This window comes from Eucyclogobius newberryi, unplaced genomic scaffold (genome assembly GCF_026437365.1).
Source record: "Eucyclogobius newberryi isolate DKJ021-1_F unplaced genomic scaffold, fEucNew1.0.hap1 SCAF_20, whole genome shotgun sequence".
Taxonomy (NCBI): Eukaryota; Metazoa; Chordata; class Actinopteri; order Gobiiformes; family Gobiidae; genus Eucyclogobius; species Eucyclogobius newberryi.
This window is the reverse complement of record NW_027315835.1, coordinates 7,731,435-7,756,634: the sequence shown is the minus strand read 5'-3', so window position 1 is coordinate 7,756,634 and position 25,200 is coordinate 7,731,435. Positions and strand designations below refer to the sequence as shown.

The following is a 25,200-nucleotide window of genomic DNA, read 5'->3' as shown; positions in this document are numbered from 1 at the left end:
CAAAATGTGAAATTAGATCTTTTCAGGGCAAAACACGGAGCAGACTTTTTCCACTTAGTTCATTTTCTTCCGACAGCTTAAGCAGCGAGACACATTATGTTTGGGTCCTTTGGGCAGAATTACACAGCCGAGTTTTTTTACCTTTTCTACATTTCTTTGGTACAATTTGCTCATATTTCGAGTCCATTTAGAACGTTCTGGGCTCAATAGCTGAACAAACAGTGGACATTGTATTCTTAATATTCATTATTTCATGTTCAAGGAAAAGAGTTCAACATTTTGCTTTTGTAGCACTGTCGAAAGGGCCTATATTATGCTTTATTCTGACATTTTAAAGCACTTTGGACACTTAAGTCTTGACATCTCCTGCAGTTTAACCTAAAATAACCTATACTTTCAAATTCACCTGAACAAAACGCAGGAAGAGAACTCTAAAACTGCACATCGAGAAGAAACGTGGTTTGTGGGGAGCTAAAAATCTTCTTTAGCGAGTTCGACGAGCCTGGGCGATGACGTACGGACTTTAAAAACACAGAGGAGCTCCGTTACATTCATGCATCACAAAAAAGTCGAGTACCGAGTAAGAGCGTGGCAGGTTGGCGAGCGCTAACTACTCGGTACAGTGTGGATGAACGAGAAGAGGGGGAAAAACGATCACATGCACATTAAAAGCGCTTAAAAGACGACGGCGTGCTTACAAATGTTAGCGTTACATCTGGTTATTTTCTTCCCGGTCTCGGCGCGTGCTCTTTTCATATCTCAGGCGAGCGGCGGTGGCGGAGCTGACGGCGCACCTGCAGCCGAAGGCGCTCGCCCGTACAAAGCGCACTCTAATTGCCGGAGGAGCTGAGGTGTACGCGCCGCATCTGCGTGCCGTTTGAATGGTAAATTAACCTAAGCCTCGCGCTATTCTGTGTGCGCGCGTAGACTACGGTTAAACTGTGCAACGCCGTAATAATCCTCCTTTGTTTTGTCTGTTTATTTCCGCGTTTGGGCTTGTTAAGTAAAGGAAAGAAGTTTAACCTGTTACCACCCACCTGTCCGCCGGCGAACATTTTCTATATCTCAAATATTCTCTTACATCATCACTTTTATTTCCGTGGTCAATACCAGCAAGCCATACATCATTTTAAAGCTTATTTTCTCAACAAAACGAATATGTCATTTACATTGAATAATATGCCCCAAGAAGCAATTGCCAATAGTTTGTGAGAAAGTCTCAACTTTTACAAACGCATGTCCTACCTGTTTGCTGTTTATGACGGACGAAACGGCTTTAATTCTGTACATCCTTGTACTCAGTCTGTCCGTAAGGAATCATTGAAAAACAATATCCACTTGTATTTTTCCTGAAGTTATCCGATTTCGAGATATTGTCAAGTAAACAAACTTTTCTTCGTTTCTCACCGGACGAGAATGCGCTTGTCCGCCGCATTTCTCCGTCCATAACAAATGACCTGTTTGACTTATACGATAGTGTTTGACATCGATCTCTTCCTTAGACTGTTTCCTACAGAATGAGACCATCCACGAATTTTTCTGTCACCGGGTTTGTTTGCTACAGCCTCCGGAGGAAAAAAATTCGGCGCTTCCGAAGCGCGCGTCCATCTTTGTTTTTAGCCCTTAGCTTCTGCTAGCAGGCACGCAGGAGACTTTGAGTGACATATTATTCTAGCCAGTCAGAAGACCTTTTTCCTGATAGGCGGGACAAAGGGTTTATTTACACAGAATTCTCCCTGTTCACGTGCGTAAGGCTCCGGGAAGGCTGTAAAGAGCCAGATTTCTCGGCAGGATTTTGCGCATAACGTTTTCTGATTTTATTAGCCTTTTGGACGTGCATTTTGTGAGATGTATGTATTATTATACCAATACAAAAATAAAATAAAAATATTATAATTTTTTTCTTTTTTTTTTTTACCTCTATATGGGAAATTCATGGGTAAACTCATATTTACACATTTTCACATATTTTTTTTTTAGCGGTTATAATTGCTATTAGTGGCCTACAAAACATCAAAATGTATGTTTTATGATCATAGAGGAGCTAAAATTGTAATAAAACAGTTTGGCACAGTTGGCACATATTTGGATCACTTGTTCCGAATATACTTTTTGATACAAAAAGGTCAACAGCACCAAAATGCCTGTTCCTAGAGATCTGAAACTTTACACAGATGTTGTCAACAAGATAAACATCATGTACAGTGAACAGCATATGCACACAATGAAGTATGTCATGCTCAGGACCATTACAAATTGACAATATTCAGGCGAGACTAAAAAAGGATGTTTTGTTTATGTTTGGGCCTCTGTAGTGTAAGTTCTGAAGCCCTGACAGTGTTCATGTGCACATCTGCAGAAACTAGAAGGCCTAAGCTTTCTAATTATGCATCACACTTGCATGTGGAACATAATATCCTCTTTTAATAAGCAATGCCATTTGGGTATGTCCAACCATTGTGCACAGGGCGAAAATAGGTGGGTGGTAACAGGTTAAGGAAAGAGAAAAATGTTGATTACATCCATAAATCTCCTCTTTGCTCTTCCTTTAGGCTTTACTTTGTTAGCATTAGCTTTGCCGCAGCTTCAATTCCACGTTACAGACTACAAATGCTTCGATATGGATCTGTTTTTTCTCCCGATATCGATATTTGTCTTGCCGTTGTGGCCAATAATCACGATGCGTCCGAATGTCCACGCCGCTCCCTACACATGACACTATTTAGGGCTCGGGACATTTTACATGCGGTCTAAACGTCCGGCAGGTGAGAAACTAGCGCACTCCAAATGTCCCTCCGTTTGGTCATTAGACGGGTCAATAATGCGAAGGTCGGGAAGAACAGCAGCGAACGGCGACGGGTTTTTAACTGGACACGAGGCGCCCTGAGATTACGTCACAGGCAAAGCATTGACCAATCCTGTCCGCTTAATGTCACATCCACGTCGTGTACTTTAAATACATGGTCATCCCGACAAATTGAAGTATTTGTATTAAAGTATATAAGTTGCACTGGAGTATAAGTCGCACCAGCCAAAAAATGCATAATAGAGAAGAAAAAACATATATAAGTCGCACTGGAGTATGAAATGCGGATGCAAGTGTGAAAATAACAAATATTATCACATATAAGTCGCTCCAGAGTATAAGTATAAAAGTATAATTATAAGTATAAGTCGCACCCCAGCCAAAACTATGAAAAAAGGTGTGACTTATAGTCCGGAAAATACAGTATGTATCACCGATAAATTGCCACCTTTATACCATTTAACTCAATGTAGCAACAATATCTGTCCAAAGTGTAATAAAGCTGTCATAAGCAGTCACAAGGTTTGAACTGAGGACTGTTTTTATGACGAGAGCTCTAACATTTAAAGCTTTAATTCAGTTTACAGACAAAGTGCCAGGATGTTGAACTCCTTGTCAGTCTGTTTTCTAACACATGCAAATGAAGTGTTAAACGTGTTAAAAGTGTTAACGTTTACCTGTCCACAAATGTCAGCGCTTCCAGGTGCTGAATAAAGTAAAACATAGCTGCTTGCTCTCTACAGACGTGACCTTTAACTTGGCCTGGTGTCGCCAAGTCATTTGCTCGTCTCCATGGAGATAGCAGAGTTTAATGACTGATACTGTGGCATACATCTCTTGCAGTAGCGTGCAGCGACTTTTTTGGGGTGTTCATCGATATTTAGAGGGTAATATTTGTATAGGGTGGGCACTTCCTCTCATACCAGTAAAATATGCTGAATGACATAAATAGTCTCGATTCACTGATCAATTAATGTCACAAATTAGCGCTCTATCTTATTAATTGACTGCCTGTATTTCTAACGAACGGCTAACAGAGCTACAAACAAGGACGTTTGTCTAAAAGATCGTTTTTAAGTCAGTTTGCCGAGACTTGGCGCTGCTGTTGCTTCGCTTCTCCTCTGCACATGCTCAGTTAGGCACAAGCTGCGAACATCCCTGATTCCCACGCAGGTTTATTCAGCGTGGTTTGAACTCAGATCCATGTGTTTGAGGCCGTGTGGTCCTCAGAGCACATGTGCAGAGCTCTAAAACAAGCTGCTGTCCGCTCTGGTTCTAAAAGCTCGCGTTAGAGAGCGGAGACTGAGCCGCGGTGGGAGAAGAAGAATCATGCTTCCCGCAGTACCGCTCGGCGTCCTATAGAGGCCAGTTAAAGACACCGTGACTTCCAGCCAAGCTTCAGCAGCAGAAGTGAAAGGAAAACAGGCGTATTTGGATATATTTCAGACCAATTTAAATATAGTTGTGACACACAGTCATTTTAGATTTCATTGGTCAATCACTGCTTGCCTTGATTGCCCTGACCGCACGCCACAACTTTGGCAAAGTAATAACATCTTCATGGGCCTGTCACTATATCAAATTATCGTTCAATAAGTGAAAGCTGGGAAAATATGTTTTGGGGCTCAATATTCATCACGGGCACTTATTCTTTGTACCAAACAACACATAATCGTTTATCTTTTTCATATGTAACATTTAGCTTGTAGCGTTGAGTAGCTAACATCATAAATTGACTTGATTGATTATGACTTTCTTTCTGCCATTTAGGGTAGTGTTAATTTAAAGAAAAAATAAGGGAATATCCTGCTTTCATTGTGTCAGTGGCATAAAGTAGTTCCAATAATCCTTTAACTTTACGTCACACTTAAAATGTGTTATAGTGGCGGTGACTTCATGAGAAAAGTTCCATAGTGCACCTTTAAATACGATACATTACTGCTGAATGCATAAGATAGAACGAGTATACTTTGAATTATGAGAACAAACTTGGGAACACGCTCCAAGAAGTAAACGCACCCAAGCAAGCGAGAGTAAAATAACGGGAGTATGGTGAGGTAGGCCTGCCGCCGGGGCCATGATCATTATTGAGAGGGAGGTGAAAAATTGCACTCGTACGAGCTCCGCAATGGATTAAACTGGAGAGGGGCAGGAAAAAATAAAAATTACCCCACTTCCTCCGGAGAATTAAATCCGGTGCGAATGGGGCTTAAGATAACGCAATGTTCATGGCTTTTACAGAAAAGAAGGAGCAGCAGAAGTGGCACTCGACGTAAGGTGCGACGAGGATGTTACAGCGCAGCTTTCCTTTGAGTATTTCACACAAACCGTTCATTCATTCCCACAATAATCGTTTGGAATGGAACAGTCAGAAGGGACTAAGGGAAACTAATTGTCATTCCATTTTTACATTCAAAGACTTTTCAAAAATCTCAAATGTTGAAAGTTTAAAGAACACATATTCTGCATTGTTTGTATGGTTTTTGGCCTTTAAAGGAGAAATATTCTGCATTATTTGTATGGTTTTTGGCCTTTAAAGGAGAAATATTAGACATTTGTATTGAGTGCCTTTAATTTAACATCTCTACAAATTGATTATGACAAACACAATTTACATTTGGATCTCTGTTGTTTGCCACAGGACTAGCAGAGTTTTGGCTTAAGTTTAAGATGATCTGGCTTCTCATTTTTGGGTCTCAGCACGCACTGCACCGATCGTGATTACACGGAAGAAATTCACAGCCCAGCGATAATTTATGGACTTAAAAAACAGCAGATTCAGCTTCTCAGAGCCACGTCACGGATCGAGAAAAGGTTAGTTATCGAGGAGATTCAGAACGGAGTGTTTCGACGCACGGAGGGGAGAGGACTTTCTCACCAGGATTCATCAAACCAGTGTGAATGAAGCTAAATGCTACTCCAGGTATGCGTATGATGAGGAAACAATGTTAGAACACTGTTAAAAGCACTGTAACAGGTCAATTTAGCATAAAATGGGTCCTTTAAATTGGCTCCTGGGTCGCTTTGCTTTGGAATCTCTTACTTTTAGAACACGCATTACTTTCCATCAGTCAGACGTTCACTCTTCAGGATTGGTGTTAGCACTTGATCTACCGGCAGTAGGGGGAAATAAACAAAAGCTGGCCGTGATATGCGAATGTAATGTAATGTAATGCTAATATTATGTAATGTAATGTAAATATTATGTAATGTAATGTAACATAATGCTAATATTATGTAATGTAATGTAATGTAAATATTATGTAATGCTAATATTATGTAATGTAATGCTAATATTATGTAATGCAATGTAATGTAATGCAACGTAATGCTAATATTATGTAATGTAATGTAATGCACCGTAATGCTAATATTATGAAATGTAAAGTGACATAATGTTAATATTATGTAATGTAATGTAACGTAATGTAATGCTAATGTAATGTAACGTAATGTAACGTAATGCTAATGTAATGTAATGCTAACATTATGTAATGTAAAGTTAATGTAACGTAATGTAATGTAATGCTAACATTATGTAATGTAATGTTAATATTATGTAATATAGTGTAATGTCATGTAATGTAATTTTATTTAATGTAATGTAATGTAATGTAAGCATGCAGTGATTTAGCGGTAGATGATTTATAGACTTAAAAAGATCGTTCTACCAATGACGTCACAAATCTGGAACAAAAGATTGCTTTTTCTGAGGCGTGAATGAAGCTAAATACAACGTGAGGCAGGTTTATGACATGGTTAAAAGCTCTAACACGTGTTATTTTAAGTTATGATGGAGGCTAATACGCTGTGGTGTGACTCATGGGCCACTGAAGGATTAAGGAATTATATCATTGTGACAACACTACTTGACGTGACATGTTATAGGCAAAGGCTCTCCATTTTGACACCACAAAATTGAATATATTTTTGTGAGCCGTGCGAACACCTCATGGTCGTTCCGGAGCGCGCTGAGGCGGCGGTGGAGGCGGCAGTGGAGGCGTGTGCGTACATATGTGCGGGACTGTTAGTGGGGTGCGTTTGTTACCTCCTCCAGCGCAGCCAAAACCAACGGGACGTGCTCCGGGTACAGCACGCCCTGGGACATGAGCGAGAGGCACGTGCGCGCATCCTGCTTCATCTCATCATAGTTCTCATCAATCTCCACCGGAGCGATCTGGAGAGGGAGAGAGAGGGAGAGCGCGGGAGAGAGAGAGAGAGGGGAGAGAGAGAGAGAGAGAGAGAGAGAGGGGAGAGGAAGGAGCAGAGAGAGGGAGAGAGGAAGGAGTGAGAGAGAGAGAGGGGAGAGGAAGGAGTGAGAGAGAGGGAGAGGGGAGGAAGGAGTGAGAGAGGGGAAGGAGGAGAGAAAGAGGGGAGAGGAAGGAGTGAGAGAGGGGAAGGTGGAGAGAGAGAGGGGAGAGGAAGGAGGAGAGAGAGAGAGAGGGGAGAGGCAGGAGTGAGAGAGAGAGAGGGGAGAGGAAGGAGTGAGAGAGAGAGAGAGGGAGGAGGAGGAGAGAGGGAGAGAGAGGGGAGAGGAAGGAGTGAGAGAGAGAGAGGGGAGAGGAAGGAGTGAGAGAGAGAGAGAGAGAGGGAGGAGGAGAGAGGGAGAGGGGAGAGGAATGAGTGAGAGAGAGAGAGAGAGAGAGAGAGAGAGGAAGGAGGAGAGAGAGGGGGTGGAAGGAGGAGAGAGAGAGGAGAGGAAGGAGGAGAGAGAGAGGGAGAGGAAGGAGTGAGAGAGAGAGGAAGGAGGAGAGAGGGGAGAGGAAGGAGGAGAGAGCGAGGGGAGAGGATGGAGTGAGAGAGAGAGTGGAGAGGAAGGAGTGAGAGAGAGGGGGGAGAGGACGGGATGAGAGAGGGGAAGGAGGAGAGAAAGAGAGGGGAAGGAGGAAGAGGGGAGAGAGAGAGAGGGGGAGGGAGAGAGTGAGAGATGGGAGGGAGGCAGAAGGAGAGAGAGAGAAAAGGAAGGGATAGGTAGAGTGAAGGAGGGAAGGAAATTAGAAAAAGAGGGAGAGAGAAAGGAAGAGAGAAGGGAGGGAAGGAGACAGAAATTTGCGAGGGAGCAAAAGAAAGGAGAGAGGAGTAAAAAAAAGGTGAGAGAAAGAGAGTGAAGGAGAGAAAGAAGGAATGGAAAGAAAGTGGGAAAGAGTAAGGGAGAGAACAGCGGAAAGAAAAGAGGAATGGCGGAAAATGGGGAGATTAGGAAGGGAGAAAGAGGGAGAGACGGAGCGAGAGAGGGGAAGGGAGCGGAGAGAAAGTAAGAGGAAGGGAGGAAAAAAAGGAGGGAGGCAAGAAACACACAGCCATGCAACCAGTAAATGAAGAGAGAAATTGAGTTTAATGGCCAAGTAAGATTGAGTGGGTAATATTATTGCTGTACTGGGACCTACAGTGTGTGTGTGTGTGTGTGTGTGTGTGTGTGTCGTAGGTGTGTGTGTGTGTCGTAGGTGTGTGTGTGTGTGTGTGTGTGTGTGTCGTAGGTGTGTGTGTGTGTGTGTGTGTGTGTCGTAGGTGTGTGTGTGTGTGTGTGTCGTAGGTGTGTGTGTGTGTGTGTCGTAGGTGTGTGTGTGTGTCGTAGGTGTGTGGGTGTGTGTGTGTGTGTGTCGTAGGTGTGTGTGTGTGTGTGTGTGTGTGTCGTAGGTGTGTGTGTGTGTGTGTGTGTCGTAGGTGTGTGTGTGTGTGTGTCGTAGGTGTGTGTGTGTGTGTCGTAGGTGTGTGTGTGTGTGTGTGTGTGTGTCGTAGGTGTGTGTGTGTGTGTCGTAGGTGTGTGTGTGTGTCGTAGGTGTGTGTGTGTCATAGGTGTGTGTGTCGTAGGTATGTGTGTGTCGTAGGTATGTGTGTGTCGTAGGTGTGTGTGTGTCATAGGTGTGTGTGTCGTAGGTGTGTGTGTGTCGTAGGTGTATTGTGTGTGTGTGTGTGTGTGTGTCGTAGGTGTGTGTGTGTCGTAGGTGTGTGTGTGTGTGTGTGTGTCGTAGGTGTGTGTGTGTGTGTCGTAGGTGTGTGTGTGTGTGTGTGCGTGTGTGTGTGTGTCGTAGGTGTGTGTGTGTCGTAGGTGTGTGTGTGTATGTGTGTGTGTCGTAGGTGTGTGTGTGTGTGTGTGTGTGTGTCGTAGGTGTGTGTGTGTGTGTCGTAGGTGTCGTAGGTGTGTGTGTGTGTCGTAGGTGTGTGTGTGTGTCGTAGGTGTGTGTGTGTCATAGGTGTGTGTGTCGTAGGTGTGTGTGTCGTAGGTGTGTTGTGTGTGTGTGTGTGTGTGTCGTAGGTGTGTGTGTGTGTGTCGTAGGTGTGTGTGTGTGTGTGTGTCGTAGGTGTGTGTGTGTGTGTGTGTCGTAGGTGTGTGTGTGTGTGTGCGTGTGTGTGTGTGTGTCGTAGGTGTGTGTGTGTGTGTCGTAGGTGTGTGTCGTAGGTGTGTGTGTGTGTCGTAGGTGTGTGTGTGTGTGTGTGTGTGTGTCGTAGGTGTGTGTGTGTGTGTCGTAGGTGTGTGTGTGTGTGTGTGTGTCGTAGGTGTGTGTGTGTGTGTGTGTCGTAGGTGTGTGTGTGTGTCGTAGGTGTGTGTGTGTCATAGGTGTGTATGTCGTAGGTGTGTGTGTGTCGTAGGTGTGTTGTGTGTGTGTGTTGTGTGTGTGTGTCGTAGGTGTGTGTGTGTGTGTCGTAGGTGTGTGTGTGTGTGTGTGTGTGTGTGTCGTAGGTGTGTGTGTGTGTGTCGTAGGTGTGTGTGTGTGTGTGTGTGTGTGTCGTAGGTGTGTGTGTGTGTGTGTCGTAGGTGTGTGTGTGTGTGTGTCGTAGGTGTGTGTGTGTGTCGTAGGTGTGTGTGTGTCATAGGTGTGTGTGTCGTAGGTATGTGTGTGTCGTAGGTATGTGTGTGTCGTAGGTGTGTGTGTGTCATAGGTGTGTGTGTCGTAGGTGTGTGTGTGTCGTAGGTGTATTGTGTGTGTGTGTGTGTGTGTGTCGTAGGTGTGTGTGTGTCGTAGGTGTGTGTGTGTGTGTGTGTGTCGTAGGTGTGTGTGTGTGTGTCGTAGGTGTGTGTGTGTGTGTGTGCGTGTGTGTGTGTGTCGTAGGTGTGTGTGTGTCGTAGGTGTGTGTGTGTATGTGTGTGTGTCGTAGGTGTGTGTGTGTGTGTGTCGTAGGTGTGTGTGTGTGTGTCGTAGGTGTCGTAGGTGTGTGTGTGTGTCGTAGGTGTGTGTGTGTGTCGTAGGTGTGTGTGTGTCATAGGTGTGTGTGTCGTAGGTGTGTGTGTCGTAGGTGTGTTGTGTGTGTGTGTGTGTCGTAGGTGTGTGTGTGTGTGTGTGTGTGTGTCGTAGGTGTGTGTGTGTGTGTCGTAGGTGTGTGTGTGTGTGTGTGTCGTAGGTGTGTGTGTGTGTGTGTCGTAGGTGTGTGTGTGTGTGTCGTAGGTGTGTGTCGTAGGTGTGTGTGTGTGTCGTAGGTGTGTGTGTGTGTGTGTGTCGTAGGTGTGTGTGTGTGTGTGTGTGTCGTAGGTGTGTGTGTGTGTGTCGTAGGTGTGTGTGTGTGTGTCGTAGGTGTGTGTGTGTGTCGTAGGTGTGTGTGTGTCATAGGTGTGTATGTCGTAGGTGTGTGTGTGTCGTAGGTGTGTTGTGTGTGTGTGTTGTGTGTGTGTGTCGTAGGTGTGTGTGTGTCGTAGGTGTGTGTGTGTGTGTGTGTCGTAGGTGTGTGTGTGTGTGTGTGTCGTAGGTGTGTGTGTGTGTGTGTGTCGTAGGTGTGTGTGTGTGTGTGTGTCGTAGGTGTGTGTCGTAGGTGTGTGTGTGTGTCGTAGGTGTGTGTGTGTGTCGTAGGTGTGTGTGTGTCGTAGGTGTGTGTGTGTCATAGGTGTGTGTGTGTCATAGGTGTGTGTGTGCGTCGTAGGTGTGTGTGTGTCATAGGTGTGTGTGTCGTAGGTGTGTGTGTGTCGTAGGTGTGTGTGTGTGTCGTAGGTGTGTGTGTCGTAGGCGCGCGTGTGTGTGTGTGTATCATAGGTGTGTGTGTGCGTGTCATAGGTGTGTGTGTCGTAGGTGTGTGTGTGTCGTAGGTGTGTGTGTGCGTGTCGTAGGTGTGTGTGTGTGTGTCAAAGGTAGGTGTGTGTGTTGTAGGTGTGTGTGTGTGTGTGTGAGCATGTGTGTGTCGTAGGTGTGTGTGTGAGCGTGTGTGTGTCGTAGGTGTGTGTGTGTGTGAGCGTGTGTGTGTCGTAGGTGTGTGTGCGTGTGTTGTATGTGTGTGTGTGTGAGCGTGTGTGTGTCATAGGTGTGTGTGTGTGTCGTAGGTGTGTGTGTGTGTGTGTCATAGGTGTGTGTCATCGGTGTGCGTGAGTCATATGTGTGTGTATGTGTGTCATAGGTGTGTGTGTGTGTCGTAGGTGTGTGTGTGTGTCGTATGTGTGTGTGTGTCATAGGTGTGTGTGTGTGTGTCGTAGGTGTGTGTGTGTGTGTCATAGGTGTGTGTGTGCGTCGTATGTGTGTGTGTGTGTCGTAGGTGTGTGTGTATCGTATGTGTGTGTGTGTGTGTGTGTGTGTGTCGTAGGTGTGTGTGTGTCGTATGTGTGTGTGTGTCATAGGTGTGTGTGTGTGTGTGTGTCATAGGTGTGTGTGTGTGTATGTGTGTCATAGGTGTGTGTGTGTGTCGTATGTGTGTGTGCGTGTCGTATGTGTGTGTGTGTCATAGGTGTGTGTGTGTGTGTCGTAGGTGTGTGTATGTGTGTCGTATGTGTGTGTGTGTGTGTGTGTCGTAGGTGTGTGTGTGTCATAGGTGTGTGTGTGTGTCGTATGTGTGTGTGTGTCGTAGGTGTGTGTGTGTCGTATGTGTGTGTGTGTGTGTGTGTGTGTGTCGTAGGTGTATGTGTGTCGTATGTGTGTGTGTGTGTGTGTGTGTCGTAGGTGTGTGTGTGTCATAGGTGTGTGTGTGTCGTAGGTGTATGTGTGTCGTAGGTGTGTGTGTGTGTCGTATGTGTGTGTGCCGTAGGTGTGTGTGTGTCGTATGTGTGTGTGTGTGTGTGTGTGTGTGTGTGTCGTATGTGTGTGTGTGTCGTAGTGTTACCTTGAACAGCAGCGGCAGGAGCTGCAGCTGCTGTTGGACGGGTGTGGTGAACGTTCGCCCGGCGCTCGCCATCAACCATTTCAAAACTGCCAAAACAGAACGTACGTTTTAACAGCGAGGAATAAAAACAAATATCGGCTCCGTGACCTTGCTCGCCAAACACAATCCATCTTCATCCGGCGTCTAATGGCACGGGTAATTTGGTAGCTACACATTTATCTACATAAAGCCGGGTAAATAATGGAAGCGGAAACGTTAATGCCCGAGATGAGGTCTACATTTAGTGTTTATGCTAAGTAAAAAGGAGGAAATAAGCGCTGGATATACATTGGCGGCCGCACGGGAGAGGCCTAACAAGCTGTGAACATGCTAATGACACGGGAGCAGATGGCGAGAGGTGAACGTGCCAAGAAACGCAGCGCCAGAGAATTATGCGCGTAACATGGGCACGGAACACGCAGGACTTTAGAGCGGTTTGGATCGAGACAGAACTCACATGTCGTCGCAGTAACGATCGTGTTTTAATATTCCATTTGAATCAATGAACAGCCGTTTTCCATATTTAGAATGGAATCAGTTGGTTATAATAATATAGTTGATCTGTAATACTGTAGATGTAGTGTTAGCATGTTTAGGATGTTTAGCATGTTTAGCACTAGCATGTCTTACAGCTGGAGACACACTACACGGCGTCATGAGAGTCACAGTACAAGACACTTTTACTTTACAATATGCAATCATTAATCTACACAAACATTATTATAGCATGTAATAATTATAGAGTGTAATTTATTCATGCTTTATACCGTATTTTTCCGGACTATTAGTTGCAAATTTTGGTCATAGTTTTGGCCGGGGGTGCAACTTATACTTATATTTTTACATATATACTTATACTTATATACTTATACTCTGGTGAGACTTATATGTGATATCATTTGTTATTTTCACACTTGCAACCTCATTTCATACTCCAGTGCGACTTAGATATGTTTTTTTTCTTCTCTATTATGCATTTTTTGGCTGGTGTGACTTATGCGACTTATAGTCCGGAAAATACGGTAATAAGCTGTTGTTTCCAGACTTGGCATTGGTTAAACAGCGACACGTGACTCATGACCGAACAAAACAGCTCAAATATATTAGGCTAGCAGTTAAGCCAACTCACTCTGGAAATGACGAAAATGGATATTTAAAGTGGCGACAGAGGTGAAGAAGTTACCGTATTTTCTGGACTATAAGTCGCACTGGAGCACAAGTCGCACCAGCCAAAAAATGCATAATAGAGAAGAAAAAAAACATATATAAGTTGCACTGGAGTATGAAATGCAGTTGCAAGTGTGAAAATAACAAATAGTATCACATATAAGTCGCTCCGGAGTGTAAGTATATAAGTATAAATATAAGTGTAAGTCGGACCCCGGCCAAAACTATGAAAAAAGGTGCAACTTATAGTCCCGAAAATACGGTAGATATGTTTACTGTGAAAACCTGTGTCATTTGTTATGAACGGCTCGGTCTGGAGGATTTGATGCATGTTTCGAACACCTAAACATGGGAGTCTGTGCCAGCCACTGTGCCACCGTCAACCATATAGTTAGGTATATGTGTGGCCAAACCGAACTGCCAATCACAGGTCACGGCCCGCGTTCAAAGTGACGAATAAGAGACGGGGGCATTATCCATCGACTCCGCCTTAAAAACAGCAGCGAGACGTTCGGTGGACGCACCTCGCTGCTCCTCGGACTAATTTAATGGATAATTTGTGACCCGTGAAAATGTCAATATTTGAGGCGCTCTTCAAACAGTGATTCAGAGCGACAGATATTTTTAGGCTGGTGGAAAATTCAACTGTGGGAGTTGCATTTTAGCACAAAAAAGAGAAAGATTTCATTGAATAGGCACAAATGTATGTTGTTTATCTGTTTGAACAGTAGAAGATGATGAGCATTAACTTGATGTCTTGTCAAACAATTATTTCTATTGCGCATTGAGACTTTTTAAATGCAGTTTTAACCAAATAAAGGTTGAAGTCTGGACATTGAAGGCTTTTAGATAGAGCGCATTTACAAATAAACCATATTATTAATGAAAATCAGATGTTATGTATTACTTTTTGATGTATTGATGTATGTTTTAGGATGCGCCGTCGTTATTTGGTCCTGAATTTAGCTCAACTTATCGAAATAAGTTGTATGTTATTAATCATTGCAGCCCCAGTGAACACACCCAGAGTTTAAGAGTATATAAGAATTTTTTAATAAGAGTTTTTTAATAAGAATTTTTTTTTAAAGAGTTTTTATGTATGAGTTTGCAACAGTTTTTTTATAAGATTTTTTTGGTATGAGTTTTTTGATAAGAGTCTTTTTATAGAGTTTTTCTGTAAGAGTTTGTGACAGTTTTTTTTAATAAGATTTTTTTGTATACAATTTTTTTTTCTTATATAAGAGTTTTTTAACAGGATTTTTTTATAAGAGTTTTTTTTTTTGATAAGAGTCTTTTTATAAGAGTTTCCCCCCTAAATTATCTGTATTTTTTATTATTATACTTCTGTGCCAAATCCGTGTTGCAACATTGAAACTTCCCCATTGTGGGACAAATAAAGCTCATCTTATCTCATCTTTTACCTCAAAAATAGCTGCCAAAAATATAAAAAACGATCCCTTTTCCCTCAGCTAAATCCGTTAAAACACTAAATGCGGCATATATAATATCCGTGTCCATATGATTAATAATGCATAACGCCGTGTCCTCGGACGCCCTTTTCCCGGCGCCCGCAGTGCAGCGCTGGTGTCCGCAGACCCACCCGTCTTGAGCAGCTTGACAGCCTGCGTGCGCTCGTCGCTGCCCCCCTGGGCGCTCCCCTCGCGGATGTGGTTGTGGATCTCGGGCTCCGACGTCAGGGGCTTGAGCCTGTCCAGGACCCTGGCGACGAACTGGGCCACGTGGGGCGAGGAGGTGGGGCGCGTGCGGGGCAGGGCGACGTCGATCATGAAGATGTAGGTCAACACGCTGGAGAGAGGAGAAGGGAAAAAGAAGAGGATGAGGAAGAGGAAGAGGAGGAGAGAGGGGGAGGCAAGAGGCAATGTTAGTGAGTATTTGTTGAACTTTGGGCGGGAAATATCAATCACGGTTGTTTCCTGAAATAGATGCAGCTTTCAATCTCAATTTCGTGAACGTAAACGAGACGAACTTATTGTCATTGTCATTTAACACAAAAAAAGTCTTAAAATTCCGTTAAAACCACTCGATTGGACCGCTCGATTAAACATCATTGACCATTGGATCGCCTTTCACTTAAAATTATATTATTGCTATTGCGCAGCCCTATTTAAACTGCTTGGAAGTAATAACAATGTATGATCCTTAGACAACACTGTTCCAGACACTCAAAGTCACTTCATAAATGATTAAGAGTGGACGATATGGAAACATAAACACATTTATTTATTTATTTATTAGGACAATGTACAATTATGTAAAAACAGAGACGCTTGTAACACTGTGTTTCCATCTGTCTTTTGTAGAGTTGGATTTATAACAAACATATACATATAACTGTCAATTAATCGGCGTCTGTCGTTTACCACTTTAATATTACGAGTGTCCAATTCAACCTGTAGCAAACGTTTACGTCACTTTCGTGTGGCAGTTAGATCTCGTCACATCTACTTTACGTGGCGATTACCATTGTTGTAACACGTCGCAGCTGCACTCATCCGTGAATTGGGAGTTCACAAGTTGGAATTATCAGCTCCAGCGACATTTCCTGAGCATTTTTCTCACAGTCGAGGGTGAGAAAAATCCCAGTTACCAGTTCCCACCATAGTCTGTTCACTGACAATGGCAATTAAACCTGTTCTGATGAGCTAAAATGCACTTTTCTGCCCCCGAGGCTCCTATTGGTCATGCTCTGAGTGAGTGACAGGTGAAGGGAACCAATCAGAAGGAAATAAAAGCTACTACAAAGATGTTTTTTTTCGACAGCTATAACACAACTACTTGAAACATCTTGTATTTATGTTCTTGGCAATAACAATAAATCAGTCTCGTTTCCCAAATGCGACCTAAACAGTTATTTGTGCGGTCGGTGTTTGAGCGCTGCTGAGCGGAAGGATCGCCGCTCCAGCTCGCGCACTGTAATCTGATTACAGCGAGAGCTCGCCCTGATGAGATGAACACATTTGGACGTGATTAAACCTAAACGAACGAGACGGCGTGAGTGCGGTCTGAAACACAGCGATATCCCAGAGCAACGGTGACACGGCGAGTGCTAGTGGTGTCGGCACTGAGGACCGGCGTGGCAGGACGGGTGTGGCAGGACGGGTGTGGCAGGACGGGTGTCGGGTGTGGCAGGACGGGTGTGGCAGGACGGGTGTCGGGTGTGGCAGGATGGGTGTGGCAGGACGGGTGTCAGGTGTGGCAGGACGGGTGTCGGGTGTGGCAGGATGGGTGTGGCAGGACGGGTGTGGCAGGACGGGTGTCAGGTGTGGCAGGACGGGTGTGGCAGGACGAGTGTCGGGTGTGGCAGGACGGGTGTCGGGTGTGGCAGGACAGGTGTGGCAGGACGGGTGTGGCAGGACGGGTGTCAGGTGTGGCAGGACGAGTGTGGCAGGACGGGTGTGGCAGGACGGGTGTCGGGTGTGGCAGGACGGGTGTCGGGTGTGGCAGGACGGGTGTCGGGTGTGGCAGGACGGGTGTCGGGTGTGGCAGGACGGGTGTGGCAGGACGAGTGTCGGGTGTGGCAGGACGGGTGTCGGGTGTGGCAGGACGGGTGTCGGGTGTGGCAGGACGGGTGTCGGGTGTGGCAGGACGGGTGTGGCAGGACGAGTGTCGGGTGTGGCAGGACGGGTGTCGGGTGTGGCAGGACGGGTGTCGGGTGTGGCAGGACGGGTGAGGCAGGACGGGTGTGGCAGGACGGGTGTCGGGTGTGGCAGGACGAGTGTCGGGTGTGGCAGGACGGGTGCGGCAGGACGGGTGTCGGGTGTGGCAGGACGGGTGCGGCAGGACGGGTGTTGGGTGTGGCAGGACGATGTAAATGTAAAGTCGGTCGTGTTTTTACCGTTTTTTTTTTTTTTTTGCCGTGTTTTTGCGGAACGAAACTCGCATTTTTCGTATGATTTAAAACAAATAAAAACGTTCAATAATATTTTCACAAACACACACGATACAGACAACATTTTCTTCGTCCAAAGTCTGGACACCAAATGTGGATCTCTTAATCAAAAAGACCAAACGCTGATCATTGACGATCAGATTATTAAGATGAATAATTGAGACGGTCAAAATGACTATAATTAATATGTTCATGAATTGTCTGAGAGCTTAAAGGAATAATAGAGGATTGTTTGGCTCATTTCCTCGTGGCGTGGGCAGTAGTTCTCCCACATGTCAATCATTGCCTGCGTCCTACTGCACACCTGCAGCCTCGTCCCCATACGTGGTTGATATGCTGGTGTGTGTTTAGCGAGTTCCTTCAGTGACAGTACAAACACGACACAGAGAAAGACTGAGTTCGAGCTCAGAAGAGACGGAACTCTGGAGACGAGATGATACAATCCACATTTTAAAAAAAAAGTCGCTTGAGTTCTTAACTCTGTGAACAATCCTCTATTATTCCTTTAAATATAGTAGAATAATGGATCTTGTCATAATCATACATAATGCATCAAGGTTAACAATTGAATTTTCCTTTTGGATATTTCTTTAAAAAAATACCATCGTTGTAGAGAATAACATGACAACAATGAGCTGCAACTAACAATTATCTTAGTGGTAAGTGAACGTTTGTGAAGTACACAGAGTAAATGCATTTTCAACAAAGTAAATGTTGAAATAAGGTGATTGAAAGCTTTTATTTTAAATGGAGAATATTACAAACGACTATTGATGAAATTCAGAAATGCTTTATTCTTTTTTGATATTTTGATTTAATTATGTCACTCTCCTTGTAATAAGAAAGTATTTTGTCATGTGTTTGAGAGTCTGTGTTGGCCAGAGAACGATTACCATTATCAAGATGTATGTATATATCATATTATTTTAGTATTATAATAGTCGAGTTGTCACGATTATTCCGACACATTTTTCTCTTCCCTTTCTACCATTAATCTAAACCAGGGACTACTTCTAATGTACTTCTACTGGTACTAATACTATAGTACTGCGCAGTGTTGTTGGCATTACCTGCCGATGCGCTCCCTCACGTCCTTGTACACCTGGGTGAGTTTGGGCTCCAGGTAACCAAGGAGACGGTGCAGTAACTCAGACACTCTCCACTGCTGCTGGGCCAGTCCTCCCTGGAGCACGTAGAGCAGGCTGCACAAACGTCACACAACAAACGTCACACACAGAAACGTCACACACAGAAACGTCACACACAGAGACCTCACACACAGAAACGTCACACACAGAAACGTCACACACAGAAACGTCACACACAGAAACGTCACACACAGAAACGTCACACACAGAAACGTCACACAAAAACGTCACACACAGAAACGTCACACACAGAGACGTCACACACAAACGTCACACACAAACGTCACACACAGAGACATCACACACAAACGTCACACACAAACGTCACACACAGAAACGTCACACACAGAAACGTCACACACAGAAACGTCACACAAAAACGTCACACACAGAAACGTCACACACAGAGACGTCACACACAAACGTCACACACAAACGTCACACACAGAGACATCACACACAAACGTCACACACAAACGTCACACACAGAGACGTCACACACAGAGAGGTCACACACAAACGTCACAGACAGAAACGTCACACACAGAAACGTCACACACAGAGACGTCACACACAGAAACGTCACACACAGAGATGTCACACACAGAGACGTCACACACAAACGTCACACACAAACGTCACACACAGAGACGTCACACACAAACGTCACACACAAACGTCACACACAGAGACGTCACACACAGAAACGTCACACACAGAGATGTCACACACAGAGACGTCACACACAAACGTCACACACAAACGTCACACACAGAGACGTCACACACAAACGTCACACACAAACGTCACACACAGAGACGTCACACACAGAGAGGTCACACACAAACGTCACAGACAGAAACGTCACACACAGAAACGTCACACACAGAGACGTCACACACGGAGACGTCACACACAAACGTCACACACAAACGTCACACACAGGGACGTCACACACAGAGAGGTCACACACAAACGTCACACACAGAGACGTCACACACAGAGACGTCACACACAAACGTCACACACAAACGTCACACACAAACGTCACACACAGGGACGTCACACACAGAGAGGTCACACACAAACGCCACACACAAACGTCACACACAAACGTCACACACAGAGACGTCACACACAAACGTCACACACAGAAACGTCACACACAGAGACGTCACACACAAACGTCACACACAGAAACGTCACACACAGAGACTTCACACACAAACGTCACACACAAACGTCACACACAGAGACGTCACACACAGAGACGTCACACACAAACGTCACACACAGAGACGTCACACACAAACGTCACACACAAACGTCACACACAGAGACGTCACACACAGAAACGTCACACACAGAAACGTCACACACAGAGACGTCACACACAAACGTCACACACAGAAACGTCACACACAGAGACTTCACACACAAACGTCACACACAAACGTCACACACAGAGACGTCACACACAAACGTCACACACAGAGACGTCACACACAAACGTCACACACAGAGACGTCACACACAAACGTCACACACAAACGTCACACACAGAGACGTCACACACAGAAACGTCACACACAGAGACGTCACACACAAACGTCACACACAGAGACGTCACACACAGAGACGTCACACACAAACGTCACACACAAACGTCACACACAAACGTCACACACAAACGTCACACACAGAGACGTCACACACAGAGACGTCACACACAAACGTCACACACAAACGTCACACACAAACGTCACACACAAACGTCACACACAGAGACGTCACACACAAACGTCACACACAAACGTCACACACAGAAACGTCACACACAGAGACGTCACACACAGAGACGTCACACACAAACGTCACACACAGAGACGTCACACACAGAGACGTCACACACAGAGACGTCACACACAGAGACGTCACACACAAACGTCACACACAGAGACGTCACACACAGAGACGTCACACACAAAAGTCACACACAAACGTCACACACAAACGTCACACACAAACGTCACACACAGAGACGTCACACACAGAGACGTCACACACAGAGATGTCACACACAGAGACGTCACACACAAACGTCACACACAAAGACGTCACACACAAACGTCACACACAGAGACGTCACACACAGAGACGTCACACACAAACGTCACACACAGAAACGTCACACACAGAGACGTCACACACAGAGACGTCACACACAAACGTCACACACAGAAACGTCACACACAGAGACGTCACACACAAACGTCACACAGAGACGTCACACACACAGACTTCACACACACAGACGTCACACACACACAAACGTCACACACAAACGTCACACACAAACGTCACACACACAAACGTCACACACACAAACGTCACACACACAAACGTCACACACACAAACGTCACACACACAAACGTCACACACAAACGTCACACACACAAACGTCACACACACAAACGTCACACCGGCAGTGAATTCAGTCTTAATTTAGTCATGTATTGTTATTTACAAGATATATCACTTTAATTCATTACTATTCTTTTTTTAACCCTTTCACACTATTGAATGGACCATATCATAACCTTTTGTACATTTTATGGTGGAAGTTCCGGCACCTTCTAAGATATTGCTTCAGTGTTCTCGCTGAGGGGTTTTAGCATGGCGAAAATGTTACTTACTTGTACTTTTTGCTCGCGCCTACGCCGCTAGCACAGTTTGTCCCACCGCCATCCTTCAACAACACTGTGCTCTGACTAGAATGTTCCATGGTTTGGCATTAAACTCATCAACCGTGCATTTATCAAATTTATTGGTCAAAAACAGGGGGCGCTGTTTTGGTAAATGCTGTTCTGAAATGACCTAGTGAGTTGCTCATGTTTAATGCCCCGGCGACAACTACCCAGATATTTGTGTAAATAATATATTAAAATCACTTCATCAGAGCCCAGCACCGCGGCAAAAACAAAACCAGCTTTGATCCTGGAAGTGAGGAATACTCTGTGTGTAGTTCAGTGACTAACACCATAGTCCTGCCTGTGTCCACACTGGGACAAGGACCATAGTCCTGCCTGTGTCCACACTGGGACAAGGACCATAGTCCTGCCTGTGTCCACACTGGGACAAGGACCATAGTCCTCCTGCCTGTGTCCACACTGGGACAAGGACCATAGTCCTGCCTGTGTCCACACTGGGACAAGGACCATAGTCCTGCCTGTGTCCACACTGGGACAAGGACCATAGTCTTCCTGCCTGTGTCCACACTGGGACAAGGACCATAGTCCTGCCTGTGTCCACACTGGGACAAGGACCATAGTCCTGCCTGTGTCCACACTGGGACAAGGACCATAGTCCTCCTGCCTGTGTCCACACTGGGACAAGGACCATAGTCCTGCCTGTGTCCACACTGGGACAAGGACCATAGTCCTGCCTGTGTCCACACTGGGACAAGGACCATAGTCTTCCTGCCTGTGTCCACACTGGGACAAGGACCATAGTCCTGCCTGTGTCCACACTGGGACAAGGATCATAGTCCTGCCTGTGTCCACACTGGGACAAGGACCATAGTCCTGCCTGTGTCCACACTGGGACGTGAACCATAGTCCTGCCTGTGTCCACACTGGGACAAGGACCATAGTCCTGCCTGTGTCCACACTGGGACAAGGACCATAGTCCTCCTGCCTGTGTCCACACTGGGACAAGGAACATAGTCCTCCTGCCTGTGTCCACACTGGGACAAGGACCATAGTCCTGCCTGTGTCCACACTGGGACAAGGACCATAGTCCTGCCTGTGTCCACACTGGGACAAGGACCATAGTCCTGCCTGTGTCCACACTGGGACAAGGACCATAGTCCTCCTGCCTGTGTCCACACTGGGACAAGGACCATAGTCCTCCTGCCTGTGTCCACACTGGGACAAGGACCATAGTCCTGCCTGTGTCCACACTGGGACAAGGACCATAGTCCTGCCTGTGTCCACACTGGGACAAGGACCATAGTCCTGCCTGTGTCCACACTGGGACAAGGACCATAGTCCTCCTGCCTGTGTCCACACTGGGACAAGGACCATAGTCCTGCCTGTGTCCACACTGGGACAAGGACCATAGTCCTGCCTGTGTCCACACTGGGACAAGGACCATAGTCCTGCCTGTGTCCACACTGGGACGTGAACCATAGTCCTGCCTGTGTCCACACTGGGACAAGGACCACAGTCCTGCCTGTGTCCACACTGGGACAAGGACCATAGTCCTGCCTGTGTCCACACTGGGACAAGGACCATAGTCCTGCCTGTGTCCACACTGGGACATGGACCATAGTCCTGCCTGTGTCCACACTGGGACATGGACCATAGAAAAGAACGTTGAAATAACTAAAGAAGCAGAGCTGGGACGTCTGCACTCACACGTCTGTGTCACGTCTGAAGAAACAACCGAACACAACTGTGTGAAAATACCACAACAATTCCACGTTCAAACACGTGAACAGAACGTCAGAACGTAAGAACGTCAGGTCCTGCTTTGGCACATCCCTGAAGAAAAGGCCCTGACACAGACCCCCTGACAGAAACCCCCTGACAGAGACCCCTGACAGAGACCCCTGACAGAGACCCCTGACAGAGACCCCCTGACACAGACCCCCTGACAGAGACCCCCTGACACAGACCCCTGACAGAGACCCCCTGACAGAAATCCCCTGACAGAGACCCCTGACAGAGACCCCTGACAGAGACCCCCTGACACAGACCCCCTGACAGAGACCCCCTGACACAGACCCCCTGACACAGACCCCCTGACAGAAACCCCCTGACACAGACCCCTGACAGAGACCCCCTGACAGAGACCCCTGACATAGACCCCCTGACAGACCCCTGACAGAGACCCCCTGACAGAGCCCCCTGACATAGACCCCCTGACAGAGACCCCTAACAGAGACCCCCTGACAGAGACCCCCTGACAGAGACCCCTGACATAGACCCCCTGACAGACCCCTGACAGAGACCCCCTGACAGAGACCCCCTGACAGAGCCCCCTGACACAGACCCCTGACAGAGACCCCTAACAGAGACCCCCTGAGAGAGACCCCTGACACAGACCCCTGACAGAGACCCCCTGACAGAGACCCCTGACACAGACCCCTGACAGAGACCCCCTGACACAGACCCCTGACAGAGACCCCCTGACACAGACCCCTGACAGAGCCCCCTGACCATCGCGGTTCAGGCTTTGAGCCAAAACAGTCCGTGCACAAGGCGATGACACGATCCTCCAGCCGCTGTTATACACAACGATCCCACGGTTTGAAGCACGTGTCAATAGATTTATAACAGCGGTTTCCTCTCCTCTGCACCTGCAGCAGCAGTGATGTTCCACAGCAAGGCCACGTTGCTATGGGCATGTGCAGCGCGAATATGAAACTATGCAGCTTTTCAGTCCACATGTGTTGGAGAAAGCTGGAGTTTTTAGAAATCTTCACTTTGGAGAACGGTTTGAAACGGCTTAAAATTGAGCTGGAGAGTACCGTATTTTCCGGACTATAAGTCGCACCGGAGTATAAGTCGCATCAGCCCAAAAAAGTATAATATAATAAGTATAATAAGAGGTAGAGTATAATAAGTCGCTGATTCTAACAAAACACAACTTTACACTTTACACTCACAATTCACAGGCATAAATGTTGCAACATAACATTAACTCTCGTCACCTCTGGCTGTGGCTGACGAGCTCTGGAGAGGGAAGGAGGAGAGGGAGGAGGAGAGAGAGGAGGAGAGGGAGGAGGAGAGGGAGGAGGAGAGGGAGGAGGAGAGGGAGGAGGAGGAGGTGAGGGAGGTGAGGAGAGGGAGGAGGAGAGGGAAGGAGGAGAGGGAGGAGGTGAGGGAGGAGGAGAGGGAGGCGAGGTGAGGGAGGAGGAGAGGGAGGAGGTGAGGGAGGAGGAGAGGGAGGAGGAGAGGGAGGAGGTGAGGGAGGAGGAGAGGGAGGAGGAGAGGGAGGAGGAGAGGGAGGCGAGGTGAGGGAGGAGGTGAGGGAGGAGGAGAGGGAGGAGGAGAGGGAGGAGGTGAGGGAGGAGGAGAGGGAGGAGGAGAGGGAGGAGGAGAGGGAGGCGAGGAGAGGGAGGAGGTGAGGGAGGAGGAGAGGGAGGAGGAGAGGGAGGAGGTGAGGGAGGAGGAGAGGGAGGAGGAGAGGGAGGAGGTGAGGGAGGAGGAGAGGGAGGAGGAGAGGGAGGAGGAGAGGGAGGAGGTGAGGGAGGAGGAGAGGGAGGAGGAGAGGGAGGAGGAGAGGGAGGAGGTGAGGGAGGAGGAGAGGGAAGGAGGAGAGGGAGGAGGAGAGGGAGGAGGAGAGGGAGGAAGAGAGGGAGGAGAGGTGAGGGAGGAGGAGAGGGAGGAGGAGGAGGTGAGGGAGGTGAGGAGAGGGAGGAGGAGATGGAAGGAGGAGAGGGAGGAGGTGAGGGAGGCGAGGAGAGGGAGGAGGTGAGGGAGGAGGAGAGGGAGGAGGAGAGGGAGGAGGTGAGGGAGGAGGAGAGGGAGGCGAGGTGAGGGAGGAGGAGAGGGAGGAGGAGGAGGTGAGGGAGGTGAGGAGAGGGAGGAGGAGAGGGAAGGAGGAGAGGGAGGAGGTGAGGGAGGCGAGGAAGGAGGTGAGGGAGGAGGAGAGGGAGGAGGAGAGGGAGGAGGAGAGGGAGGAGGTGAGGGAGGAGGAGAGGGAGGCGAGGTGAGGGAGGAGGAGAGGGAGGAGGTGAGGGAGGCGAGGAGAGGGAGGAGGTGAGGGAGGAGGAGAGGGAGGAGGAGAGGGAGGAGGTGAGGGAGGAGGAGAGGGACGAGGTGAGGGAGGAGGAGAGGGAGGCGAGGTGAGGGAGGAGGAGAGGGAGGAGGTGAGGGAGGCGAGGAGAGGGAGGAGGTGAGGGAGGAGGAGAGGGAGGAGGAGAGGGATGAGGTGAGGGAGGAGGAGAGGGAGGCGAGGTGAGGGAGGAGGAGAGGGAGGAGGAGGAGGTGAGGGAGGTGAGGAGAGGGAGGAGGAGAGGGAAGGAGGAGAGGGAGGAGGTGAGGGAGGCGAGGAGAGGGAGGAGGTGAGGGAGGAGGAGAGGGAGGAGGAGAGGGAGGAGGAG

At 47.1% G+C, this 25,200-nt stretch overlaps 1 protein-coding gene across 1 annotated transcript in view; it reads right to left on the bottom strand.

Moving 5' to 3' along the window:
• Positions 1–25,200, bottom strand: part of LOC140369005 (proteasome activator complex subunit 4B-like) — a 124,254-nt gene that overhangs the window by 13,942 nt on the left and 85,112 nt on the right. Inside the window, exons 40-43 of the mRNA XM_072456203.1 lie at positions 18,011–18,142; positions 14,631–14,836; positions 11,825–11,910; positions 6,855–6,983 (exon numbers count right to left, since the gene is read on the bottom strand). Of these exons, the coding sequence (XP_072312304.1) occupies positions 6,855–6,983; positions 11,825–11,910; positions 14,631–14,836; positions 18,011–18,142 (553 nt within the window). The remainder of the gene's footprint in view (positions 1–6,854; positions 6,984–11,824; positions 11,911–14,630; positions 14,837–18,010; positions 18,143–25,200) is intronic.